Consider the following 14799-nt stretch of genomic DNA (forward strand, 5'->3'; position numbering starts at 1 on the left):
ACATGCAATCTTCTTCCTGACTCTCCGCCCCCACCCCCACTCCAGCCTATCACCCTCACTTTATCACCCTCACCTTAACCTCCTTCCACCTATCGCATTTCCAACGCCCCTCCCCCAAATCCCTCTTCCCTACCTTTTATCTTAGCCTGCTTGGCACACTTTCCTCATTCCTGAAGAAGGGCTCATGCCCGAAACGTCAATTCTCCTGCTCCTTGGATGCTGCCTGACCTGCTGTGCTTTTCCAGCAACACATTTTTCAGCTCGTCTTTGTAATGCAGCCAGGCAGGCTGATATCAAATTCCATTTTTCAGCTCGTCTTTGTAATGCAGCCAGGCAGGCTGAGTATCAAATTCATATTCCTCCCAATGTAGCCTAGTGGCAGCTGGTAAGATGAAAGATACTCTTGGTCAACCATTGGGAAAGGAAAATTGGTGCCGCCACCAATGCTATCAATAGCTCCAGGCCGTAACGTGCATGAATAGATGTGCATTGCCACAGCTACCTGGACACTTTGACAGACCAGTCTGACTCAGATTGATGCCAACAGCACTGAATTCAATCCCTGTTGCAATTTTGGTGGATTCAGGACTTTCCTCCTTGCCCCACCTGAGTGGAGATCATTGTGCTGTGAATCATTTTCAGGCCGAGAATTCAAGGAAAAGAAGAGTGCAATTGTGCTGCCTAGGAAGTTGCCGGGTTTGGAGGGTTTGAGTTATAGGGAGAGACATAATAGGCTGGAACATTTTTCCCTGGAGCGTCAAAGGCTGAGGAGTGCGGTTTATAAAATCGTGAGGGTCATGGATAGGGTGAATAGCCAAGGTCTTTTTCCCAGGGTACGGGAGTCCAAAATTAGACGGCATAGGTTTAGGCTGCGAGTGGGAAGATTTAAAAGGGACCCAAGGAACAACCTTTTCATGCAGAAGGTGATGCATGTATGGAATGAGCTGCCAGTGGAAGTAATGGACGCTCATACAATTACAACATTTAAAAGGCATCTGATGGGTATATGAATTGGAATCCGAATTAGGTTTTGTTATCACGTGTACTTAAGTACAAAAGTACAGGAGTACAGTGAAAAATGTATAACGTCACCACACAGAGTGCCATTTTAGGGACAAAGGTACCTAGGTACAAATTTTAGGTACTAAAATCGAACAGGTACAAAAATAAAGAAAAAGCTAAAAGTTCTACATTGCAGTTCTTCAGAGTAACAATAAGGAAAATAAAGAAATAAAGTTAAAAGGTAGATATTACAGTCCTTCTCTAGCCTGCAGACTTTTCATGCTGGGGACTCCACACACATGGTCTCACTGTCCCCTGTGGTGGACCATCCCCAACCCGGCTCGCAAGCTGCAGAGTGCCGTCTGTGATAGGCTTACTACCGCACTGGGCCCCAGTCCGCTGACTGCCAGCAACCTCACTGCACGCTGTCAGCTGCTGTAACACCCCGATGCTGTCATCACGGTGCTCTCCACATGGTAAGTTTAAAAAAAAAATCTAAAACAAATTTTAAAAGAGAGAAACAAGAAAAGGGGAAAGAGAAAGAGAAACAGATGGAAAATGTGAGTCCTGGGCTGAATCTGGGCACTGCCTTCTCCACTGCCGCCATCTTGGACAATGAATTGGAAGGGGTTAGACGGATATGGGCCAAATGCTGGCAAATGGGATTAGATCAGTTTAAGATATCTGATCGGCATGGACAAGTTGAACCAAAGGATCTGTTTCTGTGCTGTATATCTCTATGAGTCTGAAATAGATTTGATTCACTTAGTCCCTTATCCATTAAGGCTGTGCACTGATGTAAGTCAGTTTGGGATTGTTGCAAAATGGAACTAATCTCACTAAAAGAGTAACATGACGGTGTCTCCTTTTGAATAACTATTTTCAGGTAAACTGGAATACCTGAGGGGTGCATGGATAACCTATATTACATATGAATCGGGAGGGGATGCGAAACATGCTGCAGATTCATTTTCGTCACTACCCATTGTTGCAGAAAGTCAAAATATTTTCTTGGAATGGATGAGGAGTGATGAAACTGTAAAAACTTGAGAAGAAATAAAAAGCAAATGTCACAATAAAACAGTAGAAAATTGGAACAATCATTTAAACAATAAAACAACACCCAATCCATCTGTGGCTTCAGTGAAAGCTAAAATAGCAGGAATATTTAAGATGGAGCAGGTGGAAGGAAGGAAAGGGGAACTCATGGTGGAGGTATTGGTTTGCAGGAAGATGATAGAACAGTCTCTCACTAATTCTAGATTCCTCTTTTGGAAAAGGAAGTGGTGGATCCTTGAGTTGGATATTAGTGGATTAACTGTTGAGATATTTCAGTTTCTACCACATTCCCCCTCCTCACCTCCTCAAAGCAAATTTATCCTTTGTCTGATGCCAGAAAAAACCTCTCCCTTCAATCACTTATCTTTGTTTCACAAACTTTCAGTGTCTAATCTTTGTCCTTTCATCCATTATCATTCCTCAACAAACATTAATTTGCTAAATCCTATATTGTTCACCACCTTTAGTGTCCTTGTCACCTCGAGAACTATTACCCTTCACAACCCTCATTCAACATAAGGGTACATAGCTCATCTCCACTCCCTTAAGCCCCAGTGAAGTCAATTTCATGAACAACTGGTTTAACCATTCATTCATTTTTGGTGCTGGCTAGGGTTCTAAAAATAATTGCTAATGTTATTGCTCAAAGCAGTATTAGGCAGCATGCCTAGAGAGTTGTAGGGGCATGCATGATGTTGCAGCTGAAGGCACACTCTCTGGTGGTGCCAGCTTTATGGAGCATGTCTGCAGCAGATGTCCTTATGGTAGCAAGTCTGATTAGGAAATTAATATAGGTCAAAAAGACAATGGCAGCCAATCACCCCATAATGAGCAGGTGGGAACACTGCAAATGAAGCAGATCAAATCTTATAGCTTCATTTGTAATTGTGGTTCATGTAGTCTGGGCACTGACATGATAAAAAAAATTCTGTTTTAATTCCCTGTCTTTACAACGAATAAATTAAAAGATTGCAATGGATGCAAACATTTGGCAGGTTGTGAAATAGATATTTGATCTGCAGACTTCATTTATTGGAAAAGCAGGTCAGGCAGCATCCAAGGACCAGGAAAATCAACATTTTGAGCAAAAGCCCTTCATCAGTAAATGTCGATTTTCCTGCTCCTCAGATGCTGTCTGACCTGCTATGCTTTTCCAGCACCACACTCTTGACTCTAATCTCCAGCATCTGCACTACTCACTTTCACCTCAACCTCAATTAGTGGCTGGCCCTAAAAACAAAAACTGATTCCATTGGGTCTCAGGTACTTCTATATTACCTGAAAAATCCAAAAAGCTTACATTTCGTCTTGGAGAAACTAAATTCAATTTCACATGTAAATGCTTTAACTCCAGTCACATTTAAAACAAAACCTATAAATAGATTTTGTTTAATTTATTTTTCATGGTAACACTTATTTTTAAATGTTTTCTGTTCAAGAATCAGCCAAAACATCTTGAAACAATGACACTCAGAAAACAATTCAATGACAAGTGCATGCATGTTGAAAGCAGTGCGTAGAAATAGGCTTTCTGCAGCATAATGTGGCTGAAAATAACATTGCATGAAAATAACGATATTGTATCTGAAACAACATTCTGATGGGACACATCCAAGGGTTTGAAATGAAGCAGCTATAGGGCTGGTGGATGTACTGCTAGCAACCTTCCAAGCATCCTTAGATTCTTAAAAAAGTCCCAGAGGATGAAGTAACTGCTAATTTAATACCTTTTAACTACAAAGGGAAGAAGACAAACAAACCATCAACCTCTAAATTTTTGATGTTGGGCAAATGTCAGCGTCTAATATAAAGGATGTAATAGCAAAGCAGTTAGAAATACATGATATGGTCAATTTATTAGAATTCATTGAGGAGTTACCAAGCAGGATAGATAAAGGGGAAACAGTGGGTGTGATCGATTTTGGATTTCCAGAAGGTGTAATGCTATACCACATATTAGGCTACTTGATAAAAGCCCATGGTGTTGGAAGTATTACATTTACATTGATAGAGGACTGGGTATTAATAGATGACAGAAAATTGGGATATAGGGAACATGGTGGAGTGCCACAGGAGTCAGTGCTGGGGTCACATGACTTGGATGAGAAAAGTGAATGTATGGTAGCCCAGTTTACAGATATCACAAAAATAGTTGGAAAGGCATGTGGTGCAGGTGACACAAAGAAACTGCAGAGGAATATAGACAACCTAAGTGAATGAGCAAAACCTTGGCAGATGGAATACAATGTGGGAAAATGTGACATTTTGCACTTTGGCAGGAAGTCTAGAAGACCTGAGTATTATTGAAATGGATGAAGACTGCAGAAAGTTACGACAGAGAGGGTATTTGTACATACATCACAAAAGGTCGTATACAAGTTCAGCATGTAACAGAAAAAGTAACAAGTTGACCTTTATTTCAAAGAGAATGGAATGTAAAAAGGGGAAATCTTGCTAAAATTATACAAGATACTAGTCAGAATACAACTGGAATACTGTGAACAGTTTTGGGCCCCTTATCTAAGGAAAGATACAAACAGCCATTGGAGGTCATTCAGAGAAAACTCATGAGGTTAATTATGAATATAGAGTGATTTCTATGAGGAGAGGTTGAGTAAGTTAGACCTGCACTCATTGGAGGTTTAAAAGAATGAGAGGCGACTTCATTGAAACATACAAGATTCTTAGATGAATAAACAGGGTAGATGTGGATAGATTATTTCCCCTTGTAAGACAATCTAAGAGCAGAGGGCATAATCTCAGAGTAAGTGGTCATCTATCTAAAAAGAAATGACAATTGTGAAGTTGTGGAATTCTTTACGGCAAATTGTAGAGGCTGTGTTAGATATATTCAAGGTTGCAACAGATTTTTAATCAGGTAAAAGGATCAAGGGTTATAGGGAAAGGGCAAGAAAGTGGACTGGAGAATGATCAGATCAGGTATGATCTAATTGATGGCCTGAATGGCCTAATTTTGCTCCTATTTCTTATAGTCTTATCGTGCTGTGTCATTTGTGTGCGTTTCAGATGGATAAACATGCATTATAGAATAAATCAGATCTGTATCTATGAACCATCAGATTCCTGACAAGCATTTTCATCTCAATGTAACTGCTGCAATGAAAAAACACATAATTTCACTTATATTTACTGAATCAAAACTTGACACTTAGCAATTATGCATCTCGTTAGATGCTTCTTGGTGCAGTGACCTTTAAAACTTAGTGCACTAAAAATAAAATTCTAAAATAAGCAAACTTTATTAGGGACTTGACAGTTTTGCAACACGTTCGTTAAATCAGATAGCTGCAACCAAATGTATTGGGGTAAGTGTAGCAGAATAATGTCATCCTTTTATGAGTAGCTAGTGAAATATTCTCCAGATTTTCATATGTTCCTCATGGGTACCAACTAAATGATGAAGCAAATTGGAATAATTTGACCCACATGCTGACTAATGTGCAAAAGCTTCCTTTTGATGTTCACCCTGTGGGATGTTTGCCTCTTGAATTAGCATAAGTATTCCATTTTCATAGAGGTATTATGAAATGAAACATAAAAGTAAATAAAAATTGATTGTCTCTGTGATAAACTCCATTTGTGGTTCCAGTATTTACAGTAAGATGGAAAGGCTGCTGGGACAACTCTATAAATGCAGGATAACACAGAATCCAAGGAATGCAGGAATTCATTTGGGTACTTCTTTCTCCATTTTCTCCTTTGCTGCTGACCAGATTGAAAGGTTTGTTGGCTGTTCGTTGAGGAGACCTGTGGTAGAAATCCACAGCCAGAGATCCAGGGTGACTAATTACAAATATAAAGAATTTTGGACACCAGACCAGCAGTACAATAATCTGGGAAGGACAAACATCATCACGGCACATTGAGAGCAATCTTTACAGACCTTCTATTCACGAGCATTGGAATAATAACCATGCAAAGCAATGCAAACAGGAACAAATGAAAACCCTTGCTCTGATTCTGTACGGTGGAAGGGTCTTTTCAGCACAGTGACCATGCATTGCTAGTGACCCCAAAAGAAAAATACCAGTTACATCAATAGCCAACAAAAAAAAGAGGTTGTAAAGATAAGATTAGCAATTACTGACCAGTCAGTTCAACATGGTGATGTGAAACTTTTAGGAATGGTTACTTGGGTTTGTTCAGGGAACCTCATTTTGAACCAATTTGCTGGAGTTTGATGAGGGTTAATGATGGTAGTGCTGTTGTTGTGATGTACTTGGACTTCCAAAAGACATTTTATGCAGACTTTTGAGGAAAGTAGTGGGCAATGGAATAAAGGGACAGTTGCAATGTAGCACAGCATTGGTCAAGGAATGGGGGATAAAGAGTAACGGTTAACAGTATTTCATAGAATCGTAGAATCCCTACAGTGAAGAAGGAGGGCATTCGACCCATTAAGTATGCACTGACCGTCTGAGGAGCATCCCACCCAGATCTGGACCCTACCACATCCCCATAACCCCACATTAACCAGGGTTAATTTACCTAGCCTACACTTCCCAGAATACTATGGACAATTTTGGCATGGCCAATCCACCTAATCTGCACATATTTGTTGGACTGGAGGAAGCTTTGCAGTGGAATTCACCAGGAGTTGGAATTGGGACTCTTGCTTTTGTTGATATATGTATAAATAATCTATATTTTGATGTACAGGTGACCAAAATGTGGGTGAATGTAAATTGAGAGGACAGTGTAGAACTTCCAAAAGACATTGGCATGTTGGTGGAGTCAGTAGAGAGGTGGCAGATGAACTTCAATGTGGAGAAAAGTGAGATGATACAACTTGATGCAAGAACATGTGGAGACAAGATAAAATAATGGTGCTATTCTCAAAGCTGTGCAGGAACATAAAATGTATAAGTACATAAGAGGTGTCAGTATAGGTAGTGAGAACTTAACAAAGCATACAGTATTCTCAGCTTTATGATTAGGGGCATAGAGTATATGAGTAAAGAGGTTTGGCTGAACCTACATAGGACACTGGTTGGATCTCAGCTGGGGTATTTTGGACAGTTCCGTGCACCACACTTTCGGAAGGAAATGACTGCATTGGACAGAGTGCAGAATGGTCTTATGAAAATGGATGAGAAATTTCAATTCTGAAGATAGACTAGAGAAATTGATACTGTTGTCTGTGGAGAGGAGAAGGCTGAGGGTGAACCAGTGGGATTTAAACCCTGGCATCCTGGCCCAGAGGTAGGAACACTATCTTGGTGCCAAAGAGCCCTCGCTGGTTTCCTTGTTGCTTAGGCCACTTCTTGCATTTCCCAATTGGAATTGAGAAAATTGTAATCCAAATTGTAATAGGAAACTCAGTGTCTACCAATTGACTACTCAAGGACTTCAGTTGTGAAAAAACAGGAAGTTTTGCCATGTCGTGTTGGGGACAAGAATATTCAGGTCTGTCTTGCAATTAATTCTTAAATCTTTGCCCCAGTGTAATCTTTGCCATAAGTGGTTATGAAGACTTTGCACAATTTTTAGAAAATTATATCTTTCCAGTTATAATCTGCAGTTAATACCCAGACATGGCAACTCTGACCAATTTTATCACTAACATAAAGATTAGTTAGTGTTTAGATCAGAGTGGTGCTGGAAAAGCACAGCAGGTCAGGCAGCATCCGAGGAGCGGGAAAATAGAGTGGTGCTGGAAAAGCACAGCAGTTCAGACAGCATCCGAGGAGCAGGAAAATCGACATTTCGGGTAAAAGCCCTTCATCAGGACTAGAGGCAGAGTGCCTGCAGGCATTCTGCCTCTATTCCTGATGAAGGGCTTTTGTCCGAAATGTCGATTTTCCTGCTCCTCGGATGCTGCAACTGCTGTGCCTTTCCAGCACCACTCAAATCTAGAATCTGGTCTCCAGCATCTGCAATCCTTGTTTTTACCTAGGAAAATAGTTAGTGCCTGTAGTGGATCCAACTCTATATATCTGAAAAATGTGTGTCCATAAAGATGAAATAGAAACTTAGATACATCCACAGAATGTGCAAGCCAGTTATAGGATTCCAGATGGTAATCCTGCAATAAAATTCAAATATTGTGGACTCTGGAATTCTGAATCAAGAACAGAAATTGAGAATACTCAGAAGGCCAGAAAGCAAAGAGAAACAAGGTTGATGTTTCAGGTCAATGATCAGCACAATTGCACTGATGTAATGATTGTTCAATTATTATCTATTTGAATTAAATGTGCAATAACCTGATCAAGTCCCCTAGATAAATGGCAGAATTAATGCTTTATTGTGAGTATTTCAGTTTTCCTTTGTAATTGTCTTAACTAAACACATTAAAAAATAATGTTATTAGAGAACAGGGGCAACAATCTAAAAGAAAAAAAAACTGAATAAATAATGATGGATGAAAAAGCTGATGAAAGATTAGTTTTAAATTGTTATTTGTTGACTGTGGCATAGATAATAACGGTGGTATTAATTTTTTCTATTAGTACATGAAATATGGGTGACATTGGCAAAACCTGCATTTATTGGGGATCTAGCGAACAGAATCTTGGTGGTTGTATCCACCACATTGCCATTAAGATGATCAAGTCCACATTGTGCACAACCACAGTGCTTTTAGGAAGGGAGTTCCAAGATTTTGATCCAGTAAAGATAGGTAAAGAAACAGCAATATATAAGGCAAGATGATGTGTGATTTAAAGGAGACCTTGCAGGGGTATGGGTTCCCATGTGTCTTTTCCCTTCTTCTCGTTCACTATGTCACAGAACTGTTGTTTGAAAAAATGCTGTTCTTGATGCAGAATTGTCATCAAATTTTGATTCCTTAAAACAACTGCCAGTTCTCCAACACTCAATAAGAATTATAGATGTTAGTATATTTTTTGAAAATAGCCAGAAGTGGATCATGAAAGCCAGGCAGCATTTGTGGACAGAAACAAAGCTAACAATTTAGCTTGATAGCCTTCCAGTACAAAAGTCATTAACCTGAAATGTTAATATTTCTCTTCACAAAGGCTGTTCAAACTGCTGAGTATTTCCAGCATCTTTTGTTTTATTTCCAGCATGCACAATATTTTGCTTATGCAACCATGAAGGACTGTTTAGCTTTCCGGACACTTGGATAGATTTATACTGACAGTCCTTTTGAAAAGTGATACAAATGCATTCCAATGTACCAGAAGGAGCAAGTCAAGCACTATATTAATCACATGTTAGCAGATAATATAATTTGGTTTTATACCAGCCCATGGGCATTCTTAATTGTTCTGCTAAAGAGTTGAGGTGACAGTATGAGCTTTTGTATTGAATGCAGATAGCTAAGCCAAAAGACGGCTCATTACCAGAAATTTATGACACTTTAAATGCCTTCAGAGATCACTGAGTTTTTTTTCCACATTTGACTCTGTTGCTGATTGTTGACAGGAAGATATTTAATAAAACTGGTTGTGAAAACAAGTTCCTGTCAACTTGAAGTCATGCCCTTTTACTTTGACAAGTCCACTTGTAACCTCTTTGAAAATGGATTGAGGATATCAGTGATCCACTTGGATTCAAATAATTTTGACTTATTGTGCATCAAGTTCAAAAATTTTTTATCGTGTACTCGAGGCATGATTGGTTGGATGATAGTTTATGTCAAGTCATATAGTTAGCTTAAATAAATTCATTGAGGATTGGTTCCTGGTATCATTACACAACACAAAAATGGGTCACTTAGGCTTAGTTAGCCTGTTATAGTGTTCTTATTCTAAGGTAATCTTCTTTGATTTCCCTTGCCTCATCTCTACCTATCAGGATACCTTTCAATCTCTTTTTGATAACAACTAGCCACTTTATCTTGTTGGGGTCAGCATCAAAATTTAATTGAATTGTGGGAAATATAGGGCAAGACTTTGCTGATATTGTAGACATAAGTTAGGGAGAACAACCTAATGAGAGCATATGTCATCAGTTCAGCAACATGACCAAAAACAGTGAATTAAAGGGGTTACTTCAGCTGATTGTTGAAACAGGGCGGTTCACCTCTCTCATATACCTGCAGTGCTAAGATGAGACTTGAGTTCTTTTGGTTTAATTCCAGCATGCATGCCAGGGAGAAGGTGTCTAAGTTAAATTGAACATGATCTCTCTGATTCAATCGTAAACAAAGGCTTTGTACTTCATTAAGATTGATCGTATTTTTAATTGGTCTGTTTTGACTGTAATCCAGTTGAGACCCTGTACATATTGTTCATGTACGAAACACATAATCACTGCCAATTGAGAAGGCCATGGCCTCAGGATATTATTGCTAGACTAGATACCCAGGTAATGTTCTGGGGACGTGGGTTCAAATCCTGTCATGGCAAACAGTGGCATTTGAAAATCTGCAATTACGAGTCTGCACATGACCATGAAATCTGCCAATTCTTGGGGAAAAACTCATCTGCTTCACTAACGTACTTAAAGGAAGGAAATTGCCATCCTTACCTGGTTCATCCTACATGTGACTTCAGACCCACAATAATGTGGTTGAATATCAAATACTCTTTGGTGATTATGGATGAGCAATAAATGTTGGCCTACCAGCGACACTCATGTCCTGATAACAATTTTTCTTTAAACTCCCATTGGTTTTTAACTTGAGTATGTTCTACATTCCAGTGGTAGCCATACCACATATGTGTTAGAAATTTACTAACATTACTTCCTATTCCGTATAAGGTACTAGCTATATTCTTGTGATACCTCTTAACCCTCTTTCTGCCAGTCATACCTGATAACCTACTTAACCAGTTTTAGCAGTTTGTACATGAACAGTTTCTGTATCTTGCTGTATTTTCCCCTTTTACAACAACAATATTAATACAGGTAAGGACATTACGAATTATTAATATTAAGTCACTGATTTATGATCGAGTTCAAGTTGTGTGACCCCTTGCCGAGTGGGGAGGCTGATTAGGTTGATGCCCTGTTTCCTGCATGGCACTGTATCATGGAATCTCTACAGTGTGGAAGCAGGCCATTCACCCCACCAAGCCATTGTAGGAATATACCAATAAAAAACATGTGACGCAACCCTCCAGCCCACACCCATCATCTCACTCCACACACTCCTGTGGCTCATTCACATCAGGCATCCCATCTCATGGCCTAAGCACATTCCAAAACCTCTCATACCCTCTGTCCTAATTTGGCTAATAGAGACCTAGAGTCATACAATATGGAAAAAAGACCCTTCAGACCAACTGTAGCCAGGCCCTATTCCTCATGCTTTCTGTGCCAAACTATGCCCCTGTATCCACTCCTATAGACCCTCACCGTCCATGTCAATCAATGACCCTCCACTACCCACCCATGCCATATCTGGGAGTTGCACAAGATTCCACCCATGGATTTTGTCACCATTAGTATTCATGTTTATAGCAAGAATCATTAGACAGCAGAAAAAAAAAGTTGTTGGCCTGGGAACAACTCATTCTACATGTACCATGGAAGGCTGGGCTGCTCAGACACCACTTACTGTGGGAATAGGAAGAATTTAAACACAGCATCATAACATTTATATAGCCATCCAATGTGTGTGGTTCAATCCTTTTGTGAAGTTACTTGTATGGTAATTGTAATGAGGCCAGCCAGATGGACCTCATAGAATATGAGTTCCCTGATTGGGACTGTTAACCTGGTCCAATCAGGGAGACCAGGCTGACCAATATAAACAGGAGTGTCAGAGGTTCTGTGCACTCTGACAGCTGGCTCTGAGGGGGCTGGATCAGTGTCAAGGACTCGCAACATGTAAATAATGGGTGATGTTGTGAGAGGATACTGGCCTCTGTGGAGTTATTTCAGTGGCAATGAGAGAAAAGCACATTGCTAAAGAAATTCACTCACACCAGTCATCTTTGAGTTGGGGTAAGCATTTCTGGCATCATGCTGTTATTTGGGAAGCTTGACTTGTTTGATCCTGCCATCGAAGACTGGGCCCAGTATGTGGAAAGAATAGGTTATTTTTTCCAGGCAAATGACATTGGGGCAGATGAAAAGCAATGAGTGATTCCCCTGACAGCTTGTGGATCTGTACCTTTTTTGTTTATGGGGAGCCTAACTTTCCTTGAGGGACCACACAATAAGATTTGATGGATTTAGTTAAGGAATATTATGACCTCAAGCCTTCTTTAATTCTGAGATGTTACCAATTTTCTGTGGCAATTCGAGAATAAGGAGAATCTATATTGCAATTTCTGACTGGGTTAAGATGACTGGCAGAGGCATGTGACTTTGGTTTAACCTTTAATGAGATGCTGAGAGACTGTTTGGTATGTGGGATTAATGATGTAACCATGCTAAAGCACCGACTAGCTGAAGCCCAAGTGAACTTAAAACAGGCACTACAGCTGACGTTTTCATTGGAAAATGGGGGAAATGGAGTTGCAGGATATTCCGACAGAAATGGACACCCTTGATGGTCCTGCAGATACACCATGGATGGTACCACCACTGGAAGACTCTGCAATGGTTTTAAATTTTCTGGACATATTTTAAGTCACAGCTGACAATATCAGACTTTGGATGCAGAAAGATCTGGTCCTGGCAAAACTGAAATAGCTGGTAGTGCTAGGGGAAACTGAAAGGCCGTCACAATCAGAAATTAAACTTTTATGGACCTGAGCGGACCAGATCAGAGTAGAGTCATATTATTGTGCATGCAGATATGGATACATTGGTTGGGCGGTGCCCAGCGTCCCAACAAGAACAAGACTTACCATCAACAGCTCTCCAAATTTGTGGGAATGGCTGGGTAAACCCTGAACTCGATTACACATCTAGAATGCAGGTCTCTTCATGGGCTGAATATTATTAGTCATTGTGGACACCCACTCAAAGCTGGACATGCATAGCATTCATTCATCACACACGGGGATGACAACAGAAAAGCTGCATGCACCTTTTGCAATACCCAGACTCCCAGAAGTGTTGGTCACAGATAGTGGGCCATCGTATACAAACAGGGAATTTGAATATTTCTGAAAGTCAAATGGTATTCAACATATAAGGACACCTCCATACCATCCATCGTTCAATGGTCTGGTAAAAAGAGCAGTCCAAACTTTGAAGGCAGTCTTTCAGAAAGAGCCTACAGTTTCACTAGATACCAAACTATCATAGTACCGATTTGATTATAGGATCACCCCTCATGCATCTATAGGGATAGCCCCAGCAGAGTTGCTCATGGGGAGAAGCCTCCGCACCATAACTGACCTTCCCAGATCCCAGGGTCGGTTGGAGTAGGGGAAAAGGTAAAATGACATCGGGAACACCAATATTGGATATAAGATTCCGCAAAGTGAGAAAGACAGTTTACTTCAGGGGACGAAGTCTGGGGTAGGAACCACAGAAATGGCCTGCATGGGTAAGAGGCATGGTTGGCATGAGGTGGGTATAATGGTCCTGAACAAACATGTAGACCATATGAAAGCTGCAAACTCCCAAATGGTGCAAGAACAAACCATGCCCAGTTCCTTAACTGCCTTTCTGACTGTTCCAGAATCCGTGAGGGTCTCCCTGTTCATCAAGCTTTGAAGATACCTTGGAATCTAAGATGGATAAGGTGGATATCGCCAACTCAATGTCTTTATTGCCTAAAAAAGAGAATGAATTTCTTCTGAGATACTGCGGGCGAGCCACTGTACCTTACATGCTGCCTGTATCAGAGGCAGAGTCAGAGGGAACTACAAAAAAACTGGCCTATGCCCTCAGACTCAGAGAGGAAGGGAGTATCCTCTTATAGCTGGGTAATTCTCGGCCTATTTTTGGAGTACTTCGTGAGTTCTACATGAAATTCTGATTTCTAAAAGCTGTTTTGTGTTTGTATTGGGCTGTTATTGCCTGATTTACAAACAGTTACACTGCAGACATGAATGGTTGTGTAGATTTATACCATAAATTTTCCATTACTGCATCCTCTACCAATAATGGACTTATTAAAGCTTTATGCATAGTTCCAACTACAGTTTATCTAAACCTTGCATCTTCAGTACTATCACTTCAATGTGTTTTTTTTGCCTCTCATTAGAAAGTCCAGGAATCTGTCTTTTTATGACTTTATCTATGTGTTCTGTGATATGTATATTGATCTTTGTAACTGGACATTAAAGTCCCTCTGATCCTCTGCTCCACGTACAATTTGGTGTATCAGACACACACACACACACAATATCTCTGTTTAAGATGCCATATCTCTTTTCTGTTTCAGGGGGTATTTTTGAGTCAGTGGAACAAGCTCCGTCTGGAGCAGAGGAACTAGCCTTTAAGTTTGCATTAAATACAATCAACAGAAATAGAACGCTGCTGCCAAACACAACATTAACGTATGATATCCAAAGGATAAATATTTACGACAGTTTTGAAGCATCCAGAAAAGGTAAAGTACTCTGTACAATCTTTGCATTAGATCTAAGTACAGAGGAACCTCGGTTATCTGGTATTCAATTATCTGAATTTTGGATAATCCAGTAAGATCGCAAGGTCCCGATGTTCGGCTAAACTATGTTACCCAGCATTCAATTATCTGGAATTCGATTAACTGAATGAAATACTCCCCACCCGTGTCCTTCGAATAATCAAGGTTCCTCTGTATATTCTTTTACTCACCCGAGAAAACTGGTCGAGTTAGCAAATTTATAGTCAGAATATATATAAAATGATAATTAGTCTCTTCAGCAAATAGTAATTTTAAATGTAAATGTTACTATAACATGCAAATTATTGCTT

At 40.0% G+C, this 14799-nt stretch overlaps 1 protein-coding gene across 8 annotated transcripts in view; it reads left to right on the forward strand.

Moving 5' to 3' along the window:
* Positions 1-14799, forward strand: part of LOC122548404 (glutamate receptor ionotropic, kainate 2) — a 442113-nt gene that overhangs the window by 198030 nt on the left and 229284 nt on the right. For 7 of the 8 annotated variants that reach the window (XM_043687010.1, XM_043687014.1, XM_043687017.1 and 4 more), the window contains one exon: positions 14282-14449. In XM_043687010.1, coding sequence (XP_043542945.1) covers positions 14282-14449 — 168 coding nt within the window. Of the gene's footprint in view, positions 1-14256; positions 14450-14799 lie in introns of those variants that run through there. The other variant, XM_043687018.1, reaches the window with a different exon arrangement.

Source organism: Chiloscyllium plagiosum, chromosome 3, assembly GCF_004010195.1.
Source record: "Chiloscyllium plagiosum isolate BGI_BamShark_2017 chromosome 3, ASM401019v2, whole genome shotgun sequence".
NCBI classification, from domain to species: domain Eukaryota; kingdom Metazoa; phylum Chordata; class Chondrichthyes; order Orectolobiformes; family Hemiscylliidae; genus Chiloscyllium; species Chiloscyllium plagiosum.